This window comes from Osmia lignaria, chromosome 11 (assembly GCF_051020975.1).
Source record: "Osmia lignaria lignaria isolate PbOS001 chromosome 11, iyOsmLign1, whole genome shotgun sequence".
NCBI classification, from domain to species: domain Eukaryota; kingdom Metazoa; phylum Arthropoda; class Insecta; order Hymenoptera; family Megachilidae; genus Osmia; species Osmia lignaria.
In genome coordinates this window covers 3208934-3227423 of record NC_135042.1, presented here as the reverse complement: position 1 = coordinate 3227423, position 18490 = coordinate 3208934, and the positions used below count along the sequence as shown (strand labels likewise).

General features: G+C 35.7%; 3 protein-coding genes and 1 long non-coding RNA gene across 12 annotated transcripts; 3 read left to right on the top strand and 1 right to left on the bottom strand.

Annotated features, from left to right (window-relative positions):
* The first annotated feature begins 1993 nt into the window (after positions 1-1993).
* On the top strand, positions 1994-6442 carry LOC117610366 (uncharacterized). Of its 2 annotated transcripts, XM_034337646.2 has the most exons (5): positions 1994-4229; positions 4711-4913; positions 5003-5350; positions 5981-6061; positions 6129-6442. In XM_034337646.2, the coding sequence occupies exons 1-5, from the start codon at positions 2627-2629 to the stop codon at positions 6327-6329; spliced, it is 2436 nt and encodes an 811-aa protein (XP_034193537.2). In that variant the 5' UTR covers positions 1994-2626; the 3' UTR covers positions 6330-6442. The 2 variants fall into 2 exon arrangements, with proteins under 2 accessions (XP_034193537.2, XP_034193538.2); XM_034337647.2 differs by lacking the exon at positions 5981-6061.
* A 1675-nt stretch (positions 6443-8117) lies between these two features.
* mRpL21 (mitochondrial ribosomal protein L21) lies at positions 8118-9539 on the top strand. The gene is made up of 5 exons (XM_034337844.2): positions 8118-8265; positions 8344-8460; positions 8641-8769; positions 8905-9225; positions 9295-9539. The coding sequence occupies exons 2-5, from the start codon at positions 8361-8363 to the stop codon at positions 9393-9395; spliced, it is 651 nt and encodes a 216-aa protein (XP_034193735.2). The 5' UTR covers positions 8118-8265; positions 8344-8360; the 3' UTR covers positions 9396-9539.
* An 868-nt stretch (positions 9540-10407) lies between these two features.
* LOC117610468 (CD9 antigen) lies at positions 10408-16434 on the top strand. Its single transcript, XM_034337916.2, has 4 exons — positions 10408-10543; positions 14111-14422; positions 14690-14962; positions 15091-16434. Exons 1-4 carry the CDS (start codon positions 10478-10480, stop codon positions 15241-15243), a joined length of 804 nt encoding a protein of 267 aa, XP_034193807.2. The 5' UTR covers positions 10408-10477; the 3' UTR covers positions 15244-16434.
* Positions 10538-18253, bottom strand: LOC117610473 (uncharacterized). Of its 8 annotated transcripts, none has more exons than XR_013063075.1 (10): positions 17518-18253; positions 15070-15368; positions 14681-14877; positions 13803-14627; positions 13416-13541; positions 12890-13182; positions 11885-12121; positions 11371-11570; positions 11042-11285; positions 10538-10915 (listed from the first exon to the last, which is right to left on the bottom strand). It is a non-coding gene; the product is annotated as an uncharacterized LOC117610473 (long non-coding RNA). The 8 variants fall into 8 exon arrangements; XR_013063073.1 differs by having other exon boundaries at positions 10538-11285; positions 13803-13910; positions 14040-14627; positions 17518-18251; XR_013063074.1 differs by having other exon boundaries at positions 10538-11285; positions 14985-15368.
* Between the last annotated feature and the right edge of the window lie 237 nt (positions 18254-18490).

Here is an 18490-nt window from a genome sequence, read left to right as displayed (position 1 = left end):
GGAATGAAATTCAACCCCTCTATGTTCACTGGTTAAATGAAGCAAATTCAATTCAAGTGTAGATCAATATTTGCCTAGATTCAAGGTATAAAATGTACCGATCCAATTCGTCCAATTGTTTATCATTCTCTAACAAAATGTGTTTTTCGATACAATTCCTTGTTTAATCGAAACAAGGAATCAAAACGAGGTACGTTTTATTTTTACAACAACTAACGTCATCGAACATCGTGACCACCCTCTGTAGTTTTTAAATCACGAAAAACAGCACAAGTAGTAGTCTTTTTTTTCTCTCTCTGAACAAAATAACAAGAAAGGTGCCTTGGATCATGATTTACGGTAGGTACAAATCAAACAGATGGAAGATCCTTCAATTTATTTATCCACATTCTCGAGGGATGAGGTTTGTTTGTTCTCCGCCGACCAGTTAATCGATTCTATCTTAAAAATTGCCGAGAAAAATATTGTTGCGTACACGTCTGAACGTGCGAACGGAAGATCTAAATCCACGAGGAACCGGGATAGACACCCTTGGTGACCCATGAACATCCTCGTGCAACGTCAATGGCGACGAAACATACCCACGCATACTATTTCGAGTTTCTTCGGGTTACGTAATAGAAAAAGTAGACGTGGGTGATGTTCCTGGGGAGAATTAGTTTTCGAAATCATCGATAACCAAGAGAAAATCATTCTATGCTTTCGGAGAGATCGTAAATTCTATACTCTTACCGGATCCAACAAAATTGCTGGAGTTAAAAGTGTTTTTTATTTGTTGGAGAAAGAAATAAGAAACCGCTGTTTATTAAGAGTACAAGGCTATTCAATTTTTATAGTACTTCGAAGTATAACAGAGAAATTGGTGGTTCCACGTTTTCGAGAAAAAATTAAGCTCGAATTATCGAATATCCCGATGAATCACTGTAAGAAAACTAAAACGAAATGTAATTAGTCATGGCTCGTTTAGTTTCGATCACAAAGACTGACGAGTCAAATGGACATTTTATTTTTGGTTGGTGTTTCACGATGATCAGTCTGGTAGTTGTCCAGAAAAATATGTTTCACGGTGTCGTCTTTATTTTCGCGTATCTTGGAATCCACTTAACAGCTCGTATTTATACCAATGTCACCATTTATTATCGAGTTGTTTCGTGGAACAGTTCCTTCTCTTTTGTAGCGAGTCTTCTATGAAATTATTCACCCTTTCTTTTATCTTCTCTGACAATATTTAACGAATAAAATTACAGATATATTTTTCCTGATTAAAGTTAGCTTCTACATTTTCATAAAATTTTTCATAAATTTTCTTTCTCACTCTGTTTTGTATTTTCATTTCCACGCTGATTCTCCGAATCTGTTGACGCAGAGACATCGACAATTGAAACATGCCAGCATTCAGTCACATCCAGCGGAAAGACAAAAGGAAATTGCTAGGTCGTTGAATTGAAACTCGTTGATTTAGAAAATGTTACCCCTCGCATTTCCATTTGCCAGCTCTTCTCTGTCCACCGAAACGAAAATATCTTAACAATCCCCGCGAGTCGAGGCGACTACCCTCGCCCGGAGATCTGCATATTTCTTTAATCCCCCTTCCGGAAACGAGAAAACTCCTACGATAAAGCTGTAGACGTTGCTTCAGGATTATGTAAACACCGACTGAACGAATCAACTGAGAACAGAATCGTCATTGTTCGATAGAACTCGATACAATTGAACGATAATAAGAAGAACAATAGAAATGTTGAAGAACGCCTGAAAGCATCTCAACTCACGGAAGGTGATTGCGAGCACATGGCCGATCCTGGTGTCGTTTAATGCAGCTGCGGTACAATTGTGAACCTGCAAACTTCGCAATCGCGCGGTATGAAATTTCTTTGACAAGATCGATCACCAGATGCAATTAAACGAAACTTCTTTCGTTAGCTCGTGGCCTGGATCTTTTCACGAAAGAAGTACACGGATGTAACGATAGCAATTCAATCGTCGAGATAAAAACAGACGGATGTTGGAAAAACGAAGAGGTGAAAAATAATATCTGGATCGTAGCGTGGAAATAAAAGCAAATAAATTACCTGACGTACACCAGAAACGTATGAAACAAGAGCGGGTAAAAATTCAAAGGTTCGTATAAATTGAATCCTTGAAATTCGGACAATTAAAAATAGTTGAAATTGCTAGGACGACTAATTTGAGAATATGAAAAAATTGTTCAACTAATGTACGGATTGCTCGTCTACAGGGGCTACTCCCTAGCGAAAAAGAGAAAGAAGGACCGATTGCAGGTACAAACGGAGCCGTTGAACGGGCTGCAGTAGCTGCAGGGCCGTCACCGCGGCGCCGGGCGTCGTTGTTAGTCGGTTGCGCGCGCGATTCGGTGTCTGGCGTCTTCGCTCGATATTCGCTGCGGCAAAACCAGATGGTTTCCGTTTCGTAGCGTCGAGGAAGCCCGCGGTTGTGGTGGGAGCAACCTCCGTTTTATTTCTGTACCGGTGTCTGTCTGCACCGGGGCCAGGAAAGTCGCGATCTCAGAGTCGCGCGAACGTGGCGTTCTCCACCGCGTTCCTCTCGTTCGCCATCCGCCCTCGTTAACTCTTTTCATCTTCCACGATCCTGATCCACCCCCGTCATGGAGGACAGCTACGCGGTGCACAGGCGCCGGAAAGCCGCGGCCCGTAGGCGGGAGAAGACTCCAGACCCATCGTCGAGGAACCAGCTGGTAGAGACCTCGGACGACGAGGAGGGCTCGAGACGCGCCAGAATGGAGAAGATGGCCGACGAGGCTGAACAAATGGAGCAGCAGGAGAAAGAGAAGAAGTTGAAACCAGAAGTTGAAGCGGAGGAGAAGAAGTCTAACAAGAGGATAAACGTGGAAGAAAAAGTTTCTCCTTCGAAAGAGGCACGCGAGAACGACGCTGAAGACGAGGCTGCGAGGTCGGCAAAGAAGGAAGCGGCGACGAAATTAGACGAAGAGACGTCTAAGAAAGATGAAAAGTATCAGGACGCCATACCTAGATCGAAGGAAGTCGATGCTGACGACGAACCATCCTTGGAACCGAGGAAGGAGAGGAGATTGAAGAAGAAGTCAAGGGAACGAATAGAAAGGCAAGGACAGTCGACTGACTCCAGCGAGCTGGACGAGAAGATGGAGAAATCAAGGCGAACGAAATCACCGGAAGGCGGCAAACACCGTGCAAAGAAATCTGCGAAAAGGATCACTGGTGAAGAACACGCGAAGAAAGACACCGTCGAGCGACCTCCGCGGGAAAAGAAGGAAAAGAGTAAACGGAAGGCCGAAGAGACGGAGGATCAGCCCCGAGAAAGAAGACCTTCTACGCGGCACAGTCAAACCGACGACACCGACGAAGACCCGAAGATGAAAAAGAGCGAGTCTTTTCCTAAGCCCGACGAACCGGTCATCAGAAGATCCGCGTCGGATATAAAGAAGCAGATAATTCCATTGAGCGACGACACTCTCATTGAGGATTTCGCCAAAGCTCAAAGGGAATACATGAAAAGAGAACACAGCATTCTCGATCCCGATAACTATGAAATTTTCGAGGATGCTCGAGAGGAAACGACGCTCAGACGAAGAAAATTCAGCATTCCCAGTAAAAGCGAGGAGGAAGAGGAGGTGCCCGTAGAGAAGCCGAAAGTATCTGAAAAGAAATCCTGGCTCTCCTGGCTACCCTTCTTCCGGAAGAAGAAAGAAGACAAAGAAGCTGAAGAGCAGAAAGTTGAAGAAAAACCGAAAATTTCATCGGAGATGAAATTCGTGGCGAAGCAATTCGGTGAACCGGAAAAAGTTACTCTCCTGGACTTTCTGAGAGCCATGAAGGACGTGGTTTCCGAGTTCAAGGCTTTCGTAGCCCAAAATCCGAAAGAGGTTCGGGTGGTGAAGGGACTTCGCAATCGTTGCATGGCGGAGCTTTTGTTGGTGATGATCTATTGTGGCCTCGGCGCGTTCGTCTTCCGGTTCACCGAGGGGGCCTTCGAGAGTTTCTACAAGTGCGGCGTGAAGAGGGTGAAACGCGATTTCCTCGACAGCTTGTGGAACTACAGTCACAATATGAGGGAGGACGATTGGAAGAGCATGGCTCGCCGGAAGTTGATGGAGTTCGAGGAACAATTGCACACCGCCCACGAAGCTGGTTTGCACAGCTACAGCGGTCAAAGGAGCTGGAGCTTCCTGAACGCTGTCGTGTATTGTTTAACCGTGATCACCACTATCGGTGAGGAGTCCAGGGTTGAATAAAACAAGATTGTCGTAAAGCGTTTCACGAGTTCCGTATTGATTTTCTAACTGGCGGATGTAGTACCGATGCTGTGGCACCGGTGTCAAAATTGGTTGCGCATGACAAGGAAAATTCTGAAAGCTTTGTACGCTGAATTTCATCCTAACTTCATGGAACTTCATTTTCTAAACGGATCTTGAATTTGCATAATCCCTTTTAATCCTCGATGATTTGTAATCGTTCAGGGAAATGAATTTAAGTAGGAACGAAACGTGACAGTTGCATGAACCGAATGCGACTATTTTACTAGCAAACAACCGTCGAATAAACTTAGACCTACAGCTATTTTTGTCCTATAGAAATATGTATAGACGTACACAATGAATTCTATGAACCTTCTAAAATCTTTGCTACTACCGAACGATGATGATAATTAGAATGATTTAATATAAATGAAATTGCGCTTGTGTTATTTTAGGATACGGTCACATTTCACCAAGTACCAACACAGGAAGGGCAATTACGATAGTTTACGCCATCTTCGGGATCCCGATGTTTCTGATAATATTGGCCGATTTTGGTAAACTCTTCACACGCGGTATCAAGTTCCTCTGGGCGTTCGTTCGAAGGCTGTATTACACCGGAAGTTGCAGAAAAGTTCGTGGAACTGTACCTGTACAAGTAAGATAATCTCATCAAATTTTGCTCCTTTATTTTTAATTAATATTCTCCTTCCATTACTTCTCGTTAATGAACGTTCTGACTGGCAGGAGGTAATGAAAGGGGTTCAATTAGTATACGACCTAGCAACGTTCAAGAGACCCTCTCAAATCAATCCAGAGGATATCGAGGAGATACAGAAACAAGCTCAGCAATCTCAGACAGTGCTGAATTTAGATGGAAACGTTCCTGACACACCAGGAACGCCAGCAATGTCCGCGTTCGCAATTGACGACGAATTCAATCTACCGATCTCGGTGGCCATCTTCATCCTCCTAGGTTACATATTCGTAGGCGCCGCCGTGTTCTGTCTGTCGGAGGGATGGGGATTCTTCGAGAGCTTCTACTTCGTCTTCATCTCAATGAGCACTATCGGTTTCGGCGATTACGTGCCAAAGGTGACCATCCTTAGCAACCTGCTTTGCACTTGCATCATCCTTTCATAATCATCATGGCATTCCTAACTCATTTGCATTGTTTCGACGTTTCAGAAAGTGGATCGGATTAATGCGAATGGGTTAAAACGAAAAATTGATTCGTTGCAAAAATAATTTTGAGATACTATAATTAAGCATCTTTCAAGTAATCATTAAGAATGCAAAATTATAGTAACTCATACTGTATGATTGTATGGGTGAAGTTAATTCCACGAAAGAGATCAGTGAATGAGAGAAAGCTTCATTAATCAGAAGTATATTCGATTTTCCTTTGCAATTAGCGATTTGCTTTGTAACCAAATGGAATGTTCTCTGAAAAAATCACCCAAGCATTGTCGACCTGTAATTAACTTATTTTCTTGCTTCTTTTTTTCACGGTGGCGTTCAGATGGTAAGCTTTGAAATCCAAAAAGTTCATCAACAAACTAAAAAAAAAAAAAAAAATCACCGTGTACACACTCTTTCATTCGTGCTTTTTGCATAAGTCTCACTTCAGCACAATTGCACGTGTTTTCTTACTGACATTACAAAAACCGCCCGATGACAGAATGACGAGCAGAAATTAACAGATTAATTGGTTGATTGATTTAGCATCCCATATACATGATGTGTTCGATAATATACCTGGTGTTCGGCCTGGCTCTCACGTCCATGTGCATCAACGTGGTACAGGTATGTATAATAAATAAATCTTTTAAAGAAAATGAAATTAATAGAAAATATTTCTCTTCCCTATCAGGTGATGCTATCAGACTCGTTCAGGCAGGCTAGTCAGAAGATCGGTGCAACGATCGGTTTCGCCGTCGCCGAGGAGGATGGATCGGTGAATCCAACAGTGCCTCCACCGGTCGAGATCGCCGATATTCACGCCAGCGTGAAGGAATCCAACAGCGACGAGAAAATTGCACCCAAGGCTAAACAAGAGGACGTCGATTTGTAGATGATCCTCGATTATGAAAATTTATGAAAATTTATGAAAAAAACAAAAGCGTGCATCAATGTGGAAGATCGCGAATCTACGTTTGAATTTCGACAAACCTTTTCTTTTTTTTTTTTTTTTGCAACCGTCTGCTCCATCCGATCAATTGGATGTAACGCGTTCAATTGAGATATCCAATTGGTGTGTAAACGGTTCGTCGAGTTTCTAAGCTCCTCATGGGGACACGTGGGAATCATCTGCTATGAATTTTTATGGTCCTCTTCACTGCTGGCTGCACCGTAGTCGCCACAGATATCGCACCCGATGAATTCCCCCGTGTCTGGTATGAAACCACCTTTGGAGCATCACCTGAAACAGAAATTATCTTTTGTCAGTGCAAAGCGATGTTTAAGTCAATTTATTGTTAAACCATATAAGTGAGACTGCTCGCTGCGTTTCTTTAATTAATTGTTATCATTTGCGTTTCATGAAAAGTCTAAGGATTTATAATATGAATGCTCGATCGTTAGTTTTGCTTCGAATGCTAGAATATTAAAACGATGAAAGCTTTAAATTTCTTGACGATCAATGATTTCATTTAATCATTCAAAAAGTTTTAAGATAAAAGTTTATTATTTTGTAAATCACATATGTACAATCAACTAACACTGACATAGAGGCTGTTTAAATGAAATCTTTCAACGAATTACGAGAATTGAAAGAAACTTCTTTATATCTGAGGAATAAGAAAGAAAGTATCACGATATTACAGCTGCTCTCGCCAAACTATTGGGCCAGATAAAAATCTTGCGATTTATTTTTCGTAGTATAATGTCTATCGACAATAAACACGTTGAACTTCGTACTTTATATATTTTATAGATTATCGTGTCGTTATTTTCTTTTTTTCCTCTTTTTTTTTTTTTTCTTAATATTATACATATGAATGTTATCTAAAAATGTGTGATCTTATCGTTTAAACAATCCTCCGGTTATATTCAAGGAAAACGAATCAAAAATTCTGCATTAACAAACGTTCTTATAATTATTGTTTTTCGTTTACGAATTTTTTTGGCTTTGCAAAATTGTTTTTACTATAAGTATTACGTTTAGAAAGAAACAATTTTTCAAATACCTTTGATAGCTCAATCGATAAAACAGTTGTTCATGAAAAACCGGAGGATTAAAATAAATTTTCGTAACACGAAGAGGAAGGAAACTTGTGCCTTTTTAAGAATCAACTGTGTTAGCTACTTATATTTTATCAGGTACGATAAGAAATTCCTGTAATGCGATTAAATTACAATTATAGAAACAGAGCAAAGGATACATATTATGGCGTATAATCGTTGCTATTTAAGCGGCAGAAATATACTTCTTCTTTCTTACGTTAAAAAGAATTAAAAGAGATAAAACAAGGTATGGCAGATCGCTTAGTATCCTATACACTGTCTTTGCAATTTTATTACACGTTACAACATCACATAGTAACAGTTTACTGTTAATTAACTTTATTTACAAATAAATGTTTAAGATATTAGGATCTTTCTATTTATGTTCCAACCATATCTCCCTTACACGTAATAAACAATTGTATACAAAGAAACATTTCTATGGCATGTTTTAATAAATATTACTTTTATGAATACCTTTCAGTTGATACATAAATATTTTTTCACTCATAAAATCATTATTATTGAAAATTATATCAAATAATTACGTTATTATAATGAATCGCGTTTAACATTATTGATTGTTAACATAATGATCATCGTTTTGTTTATAAGTTTATAACAAGGGATAATGACTATAACTAGTAACATCATCTAGCAGCGAAAAGGTGGAACTAACGAAATACGAAAAAATCATTAATAACTTCTTTTTGACAAACAATTTATGAACTTTTATGATTAATTCTTAATCTACATACTCCCAACAACTTTCACGTATAGGTTCTGTAAGTATCTAGTCAGTATTTCTTAATCATTAGCTTATACTAATTTTTCATGTTTTGAAATCGCCATCATTTTTAAAGTCCTCACTTTGTAAATCATGGCGACACTGACTGGTTTTACAAGACTATTTAATTTTGCTACAAATACCTGTATTCGAAGGATTCTTCCAGCTCCAACGTGTAAACAATACTATCCAGGTATATTCAACTTTTACTTTATAAAATAATGAAATTGTGTCCTTTCATTTAAATACAGTTTTAGGTTATATCACCTTATTTTATTAGCGTATTAGATAAACTGGAAAAAGATTAAGATTTCAAAATATTATACCGTTTATTTTCATATAAAGTGCCTAAGAAAGAAATTATATTTTGCAGCACCAAAGTTATGGGAAATCAGAGTAGCAGATTACCGTACTAGATACAGGTTACCTTGGTTTCCAAAACCACCTAGCTATCAAGAAGAAATTCCTGAACATGATGAGAAAAAAGAAGAAGAAGCATCTGGTCATTACCTAAAACAGATATATATTTTTAAACATATTATCAATTAACTTTCGTTTGAATTTTATTTTATTTTAATTTAATATAATCTATGTACTCATGTTTTGTTATACATAAACATTTTTTATTTATTTCTAGCTGTAATAAATGAAATTAACAAACAGATAAGTACTAAAGCAACTGGCCGCTTATTCGCGGTTGTATATTTACGTGGATTACAATTTAAAATCACAGAAAGCGATATTATAGCTATTAGTGGTCAGTGGGCACCACAACCAGGAGATAAATTAACATTAGAAAAAGTAATGCTTGTCGGCGGCAAAGACTTCACACTCATCGGAAGGCCTATTCTTAATAGAGAATTAGTATCGGTCGATGCGACCGTAATTCAGAAAACTTTATCTCACACAATTACCCGTTTCAGATTTAAAAAACGAAAACAATATCGTAGAATAAACTGTAGGTACCGATTATATTACGAGATAACATAACTAAAATGTTTTTGTTTAACTTTTTTTTTTTTTACAGTTTACAGAATACACAGAACAATGTTAAGAATAAATTCGATAACTATAAATGGAGATATTGATAAAAAGAAAGAAATTGAAGGCTTAGACAGAATATATTAAATGATAAATAGAGTAATGTAAAGTACTACTTATTCAATATCTTTTCAATAAATTAACAGTTAATTTAAACAATTTTATTTGTTGTACTTTGTGAATATTAAGTATGTATAAATATACTTTGTTACTAATTGTACAGACACACTCGTTACTGTAATTAAATGAAACTTGAAACTGATCAGCTGTTACTTTATACCATTCAAATACAATAACAATAAAAAACATAAACAGATTTGGAAGTAAAACGGTGAGAAAAGTAAAAGAAATAGAGATTATAGTTTTTAAAAATCAATCAACATTAGCACAAGATTAAAAGATTATTAAAATAATTGTTTGACATACATGGATTTTAAAAGGTCCGCCATAAATTTTCAAGTTCGACCGTAGCGCCATCTATACTATTCGATGAATAGTTTCCGCCATTTTCGTATAGGTGGCGCCATGGTCGAACTAAAAAATTTATGGCGGTCTTTTTAAAATGCATGTATGTCAAACAATTATTTTAATAATCTTTTAATTTTGTGCTAATGTTGATTGATTATTAAAGAATAGAGTCAGAGGGAGTTAAATTGTGTCTTTTCAAATACCATGTATTTTTATAATTATTTTTGGCATCGGTGATATACCAATTTGCTGTTACCGTCAACGTGCGTTAGACTGTTGCTGTACGAAGTGTTTCACATTTTTACGTTAGGATAGAGCAGATGGCAGTCGTACTCGAGGCAGAAATTGAAGGACCCCTTGAAAACAACAGCATGTCCAGTCTTGTAGGATCTCTAGTCACTGGTTTAAGAGTGAGAGTACCAGTTTGTTCTTTATACCTTGCACTTGCGATAAAAGTAACGCCGATAGTTCGTAGCCCATGGCAGTTGCTTCTAAACCGTTGCATGGAGTGGGTCGGTGTTTTTGTCGTGATAATATGCGACTACGCAATTAATTAATAATATAACAATCAAAGAAATCCTGCTAGTCCATGTATTAGCGTTCAAACGAATGTAAACGATTCCCATTCAACAAATCGTGTGCTTTCGATAAAACTACTAAGTAGTACCCTAAGTGTTTTGTGTCATATACAAATTCGAAAGATGGTGCTTTCAGAATGTTATGGATTCGCTAAATATGCATTAATTTGCGTGAACCTACTATTTTGGGTAAGTTTATACTTCTCTTAGTATTCTAGATAATTAAATGAACAAATAACGAAATACAATCGACGTTATATTTATCCAAGTTCCATTAATCAATAATATTATTACTCTTCGTTTAATTATTAAAGGATATTTTTATTCACAATGGAAATGCGATATTAAGTATGTATACGAATCGTGCAATAAATAAGCATAATTTGGTTCAATAAACTCGAGCACTATTTATACAATACATGTATAGCGTACATCAGTAGAAATACGTATAATGTATTTGAGTATTATACAAATATTTGACTAATGCTGCACGTAAAAGTACATAGCATTATAAAAATAAATGATAATACTAAAACGAAAAGACACTTCAGGAACAGGGGGCTGATAACAAAAGGAAATAAACAATTTTAGTATCAGCATCAATCTCGCTCGATATACTCTGTAATTGCATTTCCCTAGCGACACCCAATTTACTTAAAAATGCTATAAATTATACTATTATATTACCTTTCACGCTTCATGCATTTCATTTTTGTCCAAAACTTATTTTTCAACAGATTTATAAAACATCAAGTGATAAGGATCAAAGACCCGAAGTTTCGGGATTTTCTTTTTAAATTCGATACTTTGTTTAGTATCCAGCGTCCATGTAATTCTAGCGTAGCTGAATCGATTGTATCTGGGTGTATGCATCTTTTTTTTTTTCAAATTCATTTTCCTTACAAAAATCTTTGTCTCTACGCGAGATTATCTAGAAATTCAAATTTACACCAGACTTTTAATTTATAAGTATGTAATAATAGCGCTTACAATTTTAATAAATAAAGTTTACCAACTTTGTTCAGGCTTAATGATCAGTTAAAATATTTTCCTATGAACGTTCATCCAAATGCTTGATCAGGAAAAATATCGATAGTTAATATGTTTTCCTTAATTAACACCATGGCCTTCCGGTACGAAGCGTAGTAATCCGAGAGGGCGGCTGAATCGATTGCATCTGGGTAGTGCGTATATCACGCATTAATTGCTATCTGCCCTAAATTTCAATAATTCACATTTGTAAAAATTAGCAATTGAAGGGATGAATTGAGAATTGTTCTTTGCGCAGGGCCGACCCTGGGCCTAGGTAGACTAGGGCCCCGTAACACGATTTTGCGTCTAATTGTAAGATTGCAAGAATAATAATGTTTACTTGAATATTAATCTAAATTAGTTATACAAGCTTTAATGTTAATTTTATAAATTTTATTGGGGCCCTTTTTCGGAGCTCGCCTCGGATCCCCGAAATCTCAGGGCCGGCTCTGTCTTTGCGTTGGAACTACGGCAACTAGATTATTTTAAATACATTACCATTTTACTAACGGATTAACAATAGTGCTTATGTCAGCTGCGCGTTTAATTTGAAAATATTCAACAGCGAATAAGTGCGTTTAATTATAGATTTCCAGTCAGAGAACGAATATGTTCTTCCTACGAGCTTTTGCATCCTACACTGCGGCCCAGTTTTCTATCCCTTGCGACTGTATCCATGTTACGTATTGCATCGTTAACAAACTTGCTGGAAAATCGATGGATGTTGATCATTATCTGAAAATAATAAATACGGTCGTTCCAACAGATTGTAGCGTTATTTTTAAAAATAAATACCAATAGAGTTGAACTTGGCATATTTGGCACGGTACATACAAGAGTGTCGGATACTTTCAGAGAAAAGCTATAAGCCCGCATTCTTCGGCTAAAGGGTTAAAAATATACATATAATAAAATATTTAAGAATTTAAATTTTATAATTATTATAATTTTGTAGCTATTCATTTAAATAACAAAAATATAAAATTCGTCATTGTATTTCCAATGAAATCAATGATGAATCGATTCAACTAACTGCTTATTTTCGTCGTTCAGACGTGAAATCATAGTTCAGAAACAGAATCTGACATCAAACTGACGATGAACGTATTTATACTGACTATTACCACCGGTAACAGTAACATGCCTGTGCACACTTGCACGATACGAAATGTACAGATGTTAACAAGCGTCTAATTTCTCGTTTCATAACTTTAATCTTAGTCGTTTAAACTGTTAATCTTTAATAAACGTGGGTATTGCTTTATTCAAGTAAATATCACCGTGTTTAAAAGCTATATTAAAATTTATCAAATCATAAGCTGATTTTATTTCATCATAACTATGTTGAATAATTCAAAAAATAAAAATTAAATTAAAATATAAAATATGGTATTAACACGAAAGAGTTTAAACTAGTTATGATTTGCGTAATATGCTAATATACTAGTACTGAAGTCATATTCGAATTCACCGATCAGTTTGCAATGTAAACGGTACTTTTACCTTATTAAATCATAGAGAAATGCGAAAGTAATCATGCCATTAAATACAGTCCACGTCTGACTTGCATTAGAGAAGAATCTGGTTGACTCAACCGATCTTCCCGAGTTGTTGCATCTGCTTCTTACATTAGCATTCACAAGTCGAACTATACGAGAGACGCGTTGAGAATACAGGAAGTCCTCTGTTTAAAGGCACGCCTCCATCGGGATTCAGACATTGAGTGGTTCTGCTAGCTTAACCCACTGAACCTTCAATCCTGGAAGCCATCGTTCTTCGTGTAAACACCAGTCCAACTGCAACGGTGAAACATATAAGTAATGGGTTGTTTTCAGGTTTACAAAAAGATACTGCACTTGGCCGGAATGGAGTTAGCCTAGTTCCGTTAACACATTTTTCAAAGTCCATCATTAACTTCTCTATAGAAAAGTTGTATAAAAACAAAGAAAAATTGAAGCTTTATTTTATAGTAACATTTCATTTACTATCTATTTTTTTAATTAAAAAGAATTTATTTTTGAGCGAGTACCTATTCTTAAAAGAAATGCTTCTATAGAAAAGAGGAGAATGGGAAAATCCAAGTGCAGTTTGCATGAATGTGCACACATCTGGTGGACAGGCCGTTGAAAAAGGGGCGCGTCCTGTCCTGGTTCGTCTGTTTCACAAGAATACATCATTATTTATCCATATTGTGAATGGTGCATAAGCCATAAACCAACATACTCGTTCCACGCTTTGTCTGTTTCAATAGGGCCAAAAAGGTCAGGTATATTTTTACGACAAAGTAGGAAAAGGACGATTCACGCCGCACAATGCATCGTTTATATCGGCAACATTTCCTTGACACCAACAATCATCCATTCATAACTACATTTTAATCTAAATAAATAAATAAAATTCCATAAACATTACTTACAAATATTTTTTACCTAGGAATGTAGAAACTATGTACGTTCTGGCTGGAACGCGACTAGCATTTCAATACAAGTAACGGTATCCTATCTAAAAAGGACCCTGGTTGACCCTAAAATACAGAGGAAAAAGTCTTATCGTTATCTGTACTACCTCTCTATCGTTTCTTAGAAAACTACTGTATACTTAACGTATCACTGAAAAAACCAATAGCAAGCTGTATACTAATACTTGTGTATACCTTCTAATCGTTCCTTTATTCTCTCTATGTTGAGTGTATAATTGTAAGTTAAAGTAACGTTAAATTTTCAGGCTGTGGGTCTAGCAGGAGTGGTACTAGCAGTATGGATGTTAACAGACCAAACGTTCCTGATGTCCCTGACTCAGGAACAGCATAACTTTAACGCTGGTCTCTATATCCTCCTCTCAGCTGGGATCCTGATGCTGATAGTAGCATTTCTCGGCTGCTGTGGTGCCTTCCGTGAATCCCAGTGTATGCTGGTCGTTTTCTTCAGTTGCCTGCTGGTGGTTATCGTTGCACAAATCGCAGCTGGAGCTTGGCTTTACAGGAATAGCGATAGCCTCGAGGAGCTGGTCAAGTCTTCCGTGATAAATACCGTTAAGGTATCGACAATTAATCTAGTTAAACACTCTCGACGTTAAAGGGAATTTCTAATTAACCGGAGACGTCGTCTATTCTATGTCAACCATCTATAATTAGTCTATTCGTCTCTGAACCGGACGCCTATAATTACTTCATTCATCATCCTGAATTAGTTACTCGTTAACACCTTCTCTATTCTTTTTACTCGCGTCGCATCGTAGTAACCTTGAAATTTAGTATGTAGTAATCTTCAAGAAGTTACACCTGTGTACTACTACCTTTTTCAGAATAAATATGGCGAGGACGACTCTCAAACAGAGGCCGTCGATGCATTTCAATCGGATCTCGGATGTTGCGGAGCTACTGGTCCAGCTGATTGGACGGGTAGTAAATATGCAACCAAAGATCCATCGATTCCCGTCAGCTTAACTGTTTCTGGCGATGTGAATACCATGTACAAGGTGCCCGAATCTTGCTGCAAGGAGAAAGATAGCACTGTTTGTAAAATAGCTCGCAATATTAAAGTCGCCAGTATCATTAATCCAGCAATTTATAGCGAGGTAAATCTTTGAATCTACATACATCCTATAGAAAAGATTCACCTATGGAATCATCGTGTTAATCTACCAATTATGTATCATGAAAGTATGATCTAGATTGAACCAACATTTTTTTTCTTTTTCTTCAGGGTTGTATAGACAAACTGATGGATGCACTGAAGAGCCAAAAACACATCGTCATCGGTGTAGCAGCTGGCGTAGGTATCCTGGAACTTCTTGGATTAATATTTTCCCTGGTATTGTGCTGTGCGATTGGCTCCTCCGATAGATACAAAGCTTGAATAGAATAAATTCTATCTATCGGTGTATAATCCTTCCTTATGCCACATATCGTTGTGTCACAATTTTTTAACTGGTATTTGATCTCTGTGCCAATCCGAATATAGGTTTTTTCTTGTGTCTGTCTCTAAAGTTCGCATGAAAAAAAAGAAAACTTATTTAAGAGATTGCAACAAAGATAGCTCTATTCAAGTGTTCAAATTGAATCTCTTTCATTGATAAGGTTCTGATATACAGTTTTTCAGTATTGCATACTGTAACGTTGTCCAAGATTTCTAGATATTGTATTATTATTCTGCTCAGGGACACAAATGACAGAATTTTTTTTACCCATATGTATATTTTATATGTTCATGACAATTAATTTACACGGATAAGGGAAATCCATTATGAATTAGTATCTTAAAGAGTACTAATGCTGATTTAATATTCGTTGTCCCATATATTCATACTTTTTTAAGTATCTGTAAAATTTCATATCGAGGAAGGTACATTGTAAAAAAGATTCGGTTCCAGTTTCTTACTGCCAAATGCTCTTTTCATCTTTTTCTATGCTAAAGACTTACACGAACGAGCATTTAACGTTTTACAGAGTACCTATATGATTTACATTTTTTTTTTTTTTTCTTTGTTAGGCCAAAGTAGTAGACCAAACTAATGTTAATGTGTTAAAGAAGAAGCGAGAGAGAGAGAGGGAGAGAGAGAGAAAGCGAGAGAAAAAGAGGAATGAATTTAATTAAATTTTGAATCGAGTGGATAATTCTCTGTTGCAACTGGTATATGCAAGGAACTGTATACAATTTGATCTTCTTTTTTGCTCTCTAAACTGCCACACGATCATTTTTCTATTCTATTTTATGCACAAAGTGTTTCCAACGTATAACAATTTTTGACTTCTTTTTCTTGCGTCGCTTTAACGAGTACAAACCTTTGGATAAATAATATCCAAAACTGTTCTGTCGTTGCCAATATACCAGTTTTAACATACGTATATATAGATAAATATATATAATATATATTATAATATAGAAGATGATCTGAAAAGATTGATCTGATAATTAATATTGACGTCTAAATGAGATTATGTTAAGAATGCTACCAAGCGATTTTGTTTCGTGTAGCATTATAGTCTATCCATGTTATCTTTAAAGTAAAAGAAAGTGGCTATCTTTAAAAAAAAAAAAAAAAAATTTGGACATAGCTAAACAGAAGCAACTAATTTGATAAGACAAACTTCTTATTGTAGAAATTCCCTTGTTTTCAATATTTTTTCTAACAAGGTACCTCTCATAAAAAAATAACATTCGAGTTCAATTAATTTCTGCGTGTATATATCGAACAAATGGTACCTTGAAGAAATGAACAATTGTTCAACAATTCAAATGTTAAAAAAAGTATTTTACTATTAAAAGCTGCTTTTGGAATAGTTATGTCTTGAAAAAGTGATCGATATATTTGACGATGAATGTTTAATATAGATTACAATATATAATAATAGTGAATAGATCAGACATTTATTAACTGTTCAACTAATGTTCATCGTCAAATGATTTAGTATAGATTAAAATTTAAAAAAAAAACAACAATTTTTTCGTATAATTATTCTGCTGATGAATATGGTACAAAAATAATCGCGAAAGTATTTAAATTCTTTTGTTTCTTATGTATATGTTTCAAATCAACATCATAGTGTCTAGTCTGTAAAGATTGAATTCCTAATTTATCAAATTTATATTCTATTAGAATTAACACGTTGCTTAACATTATATAAATAGATTAACAAACTTGGTATCACAGGAAAAGCTTATTAACATAAATCATCAATGAAAAACAATGTGTTAATTAATGTGTTGCTTTGCTGTAATATTAATTCACTGTTTCTTATTTTATACATTTAATATATATCCGATGTTATGTGTGTAAAAAATTAATAAAAAATAGAAGCATTTATTCGGATATAAACAGAAAGATATTGAAACGACGTAAGTAATCCGATTGCTATAAAATTACAGGTTCTATCATTTCCGATTGTTAAGTAGTTTTGTAAAGCGCAAAATTATTTTATCAATTATTACACGTTTATGTAAGCTACATTTTTAAAACTATCTTCTGTATTGAACCTCGTGTGAACGTGATCTTTATAAAAATAATTAACGTAAAACTTCAAAGAATAATAAAACGTATATTGTAAAGTCGAACACGTTCCCAAAGGGTCGAAGGAGATTACTATGTTGTCCAAGTATAAAAATATATTTTACAAACTTTGTTACTCTTACCGTTTTACATACTGCAATGTGAGATTTAATTGCACCTTATTTAGCGAGAATGGATTTGAGGACAATCTTGAAGAGTTAATGATTGTGGTTACCATTGCACATCTAACGTCATTTTCCTTTTTTGTGTATGTACGTTGATTATCTTAAATTACACTTGTGTACTCCGCTCTGGAAAAAAAAACAGGCGTTAGATATGCAAGAAGAGATGGATAGTATATTGCAAAATTTACAATGAAGCATATTAATGTTACAAAAAGAATGAAATATCATCAGTCGTACAATGTTCTTAATTTTGATATTAATATATTTATATACACTTACATAAAATATATACATATTTTCTTACTAATTTTTGAGCGAGATATTTTTATTCTTAATAATTTCATTGTATATTCTTTTTTTAAATGCTTCTACACGCTATACAGTTTCTTTCAAATGCAAAAAACGCATTTCACTTTAATGTCGTATTTGAAAATAATTCGTCTGCAAGATGGTAACTTTGCCCCGCGTACTTCCAAATATTTATGCAAGGATAAATGGTATTACTTTTTGCCATATTTTATGAATAAATAAACGGAACTAGACACGATACATCTTAATCTATGTATACACAACTTTCAGGTGTGCGTTCATTTGCAAACTTATGTATGATATGCAAGTAAATGTTATGAAAGATGTTCAAAGAATTCAATATACACTTAATGGAACTGTTGTTGAGTTGCTTTCATCCTTTTTAAAAGTATTTTATTAAGTATTTAGTATCTAATTTGTAAAATTTTAAACATACCTCAAAGAACACAGTAAAAATTACAAAATGAAAGTTTCTTCATAGATTTCAAATATTGTCCAGATGGCGCTAAAAGTCACATTGTTACTTGACGTCATCGCAGACGAATTTGAAGGTATAATTAAAAAATTGAACAACAGATGGCACGATAGAATTAATTCGAGTGTTGTCATGCAAGATTGAAAT

Bases quoted from the DNA above. Each gene is read 5' to 3' on its own strand.
- LOC117610366 (XM_034337646.2), top strand. From the start codon at position 2,627: ATGGAGGACAGCTACGCGGTGCACAGGCGCCGGAAAGCCGCGGCCCGT. The intron at 4,230-4,710 runs GTGAGGAGTCCA...GTGTTATTTTAG, and splicing joins AACCGTGATCACCACTATCG to GATACGGTCACATTTCACCA. The intron at 5,351-5,980 runs GTGACCATCCTT...TGATTGATTTAG, and splicing joins TCGGCGATTACGTGCCAAAG to CATCCCATATACATGATGTG.
- mRpL21 (XM_034337844.2), top strand. From the start codon at position 8,361: ATGGCGACACTGACTGGTTTTACAAGACTATTTAATTTTGCTACAAAT. The intron at 8,461-8,640 runs GTATATTCAACT...TATATTTTGCAG, and splicing joins GTGTAAACAATACTATCCAG to CACCAAAGTTATGGGAAATC. The intron at 9,226-9,294 runs GTAGGTACCGAT...TTTTTTTTACAG, and splicing joins ACAATATCGTAGAATAAACT to TTTACAGAATACACAGAACA.
- LOC117610468 (XM_034337916.2), top strand. From the start codon at position 10,478: ATGGTGCTTTCAGAATGTTATGGATTCGCTAAATATGCATTAATTTGC. The intron at 10,544-14,110 runs GTAAGTTTATAC...TTAAATTTTCAG, and splicing joins GCGTGAACCTACTATTTTGG to GCTGTGGGTCTAGCAGGAGT. The intron at 14,423-14,689 runs GTATCGACAATT...TACCTTTTTCAG, and splicing joins CCGTGATAAATACCGTTAAG to AATAAATATGGCGAGGACGA.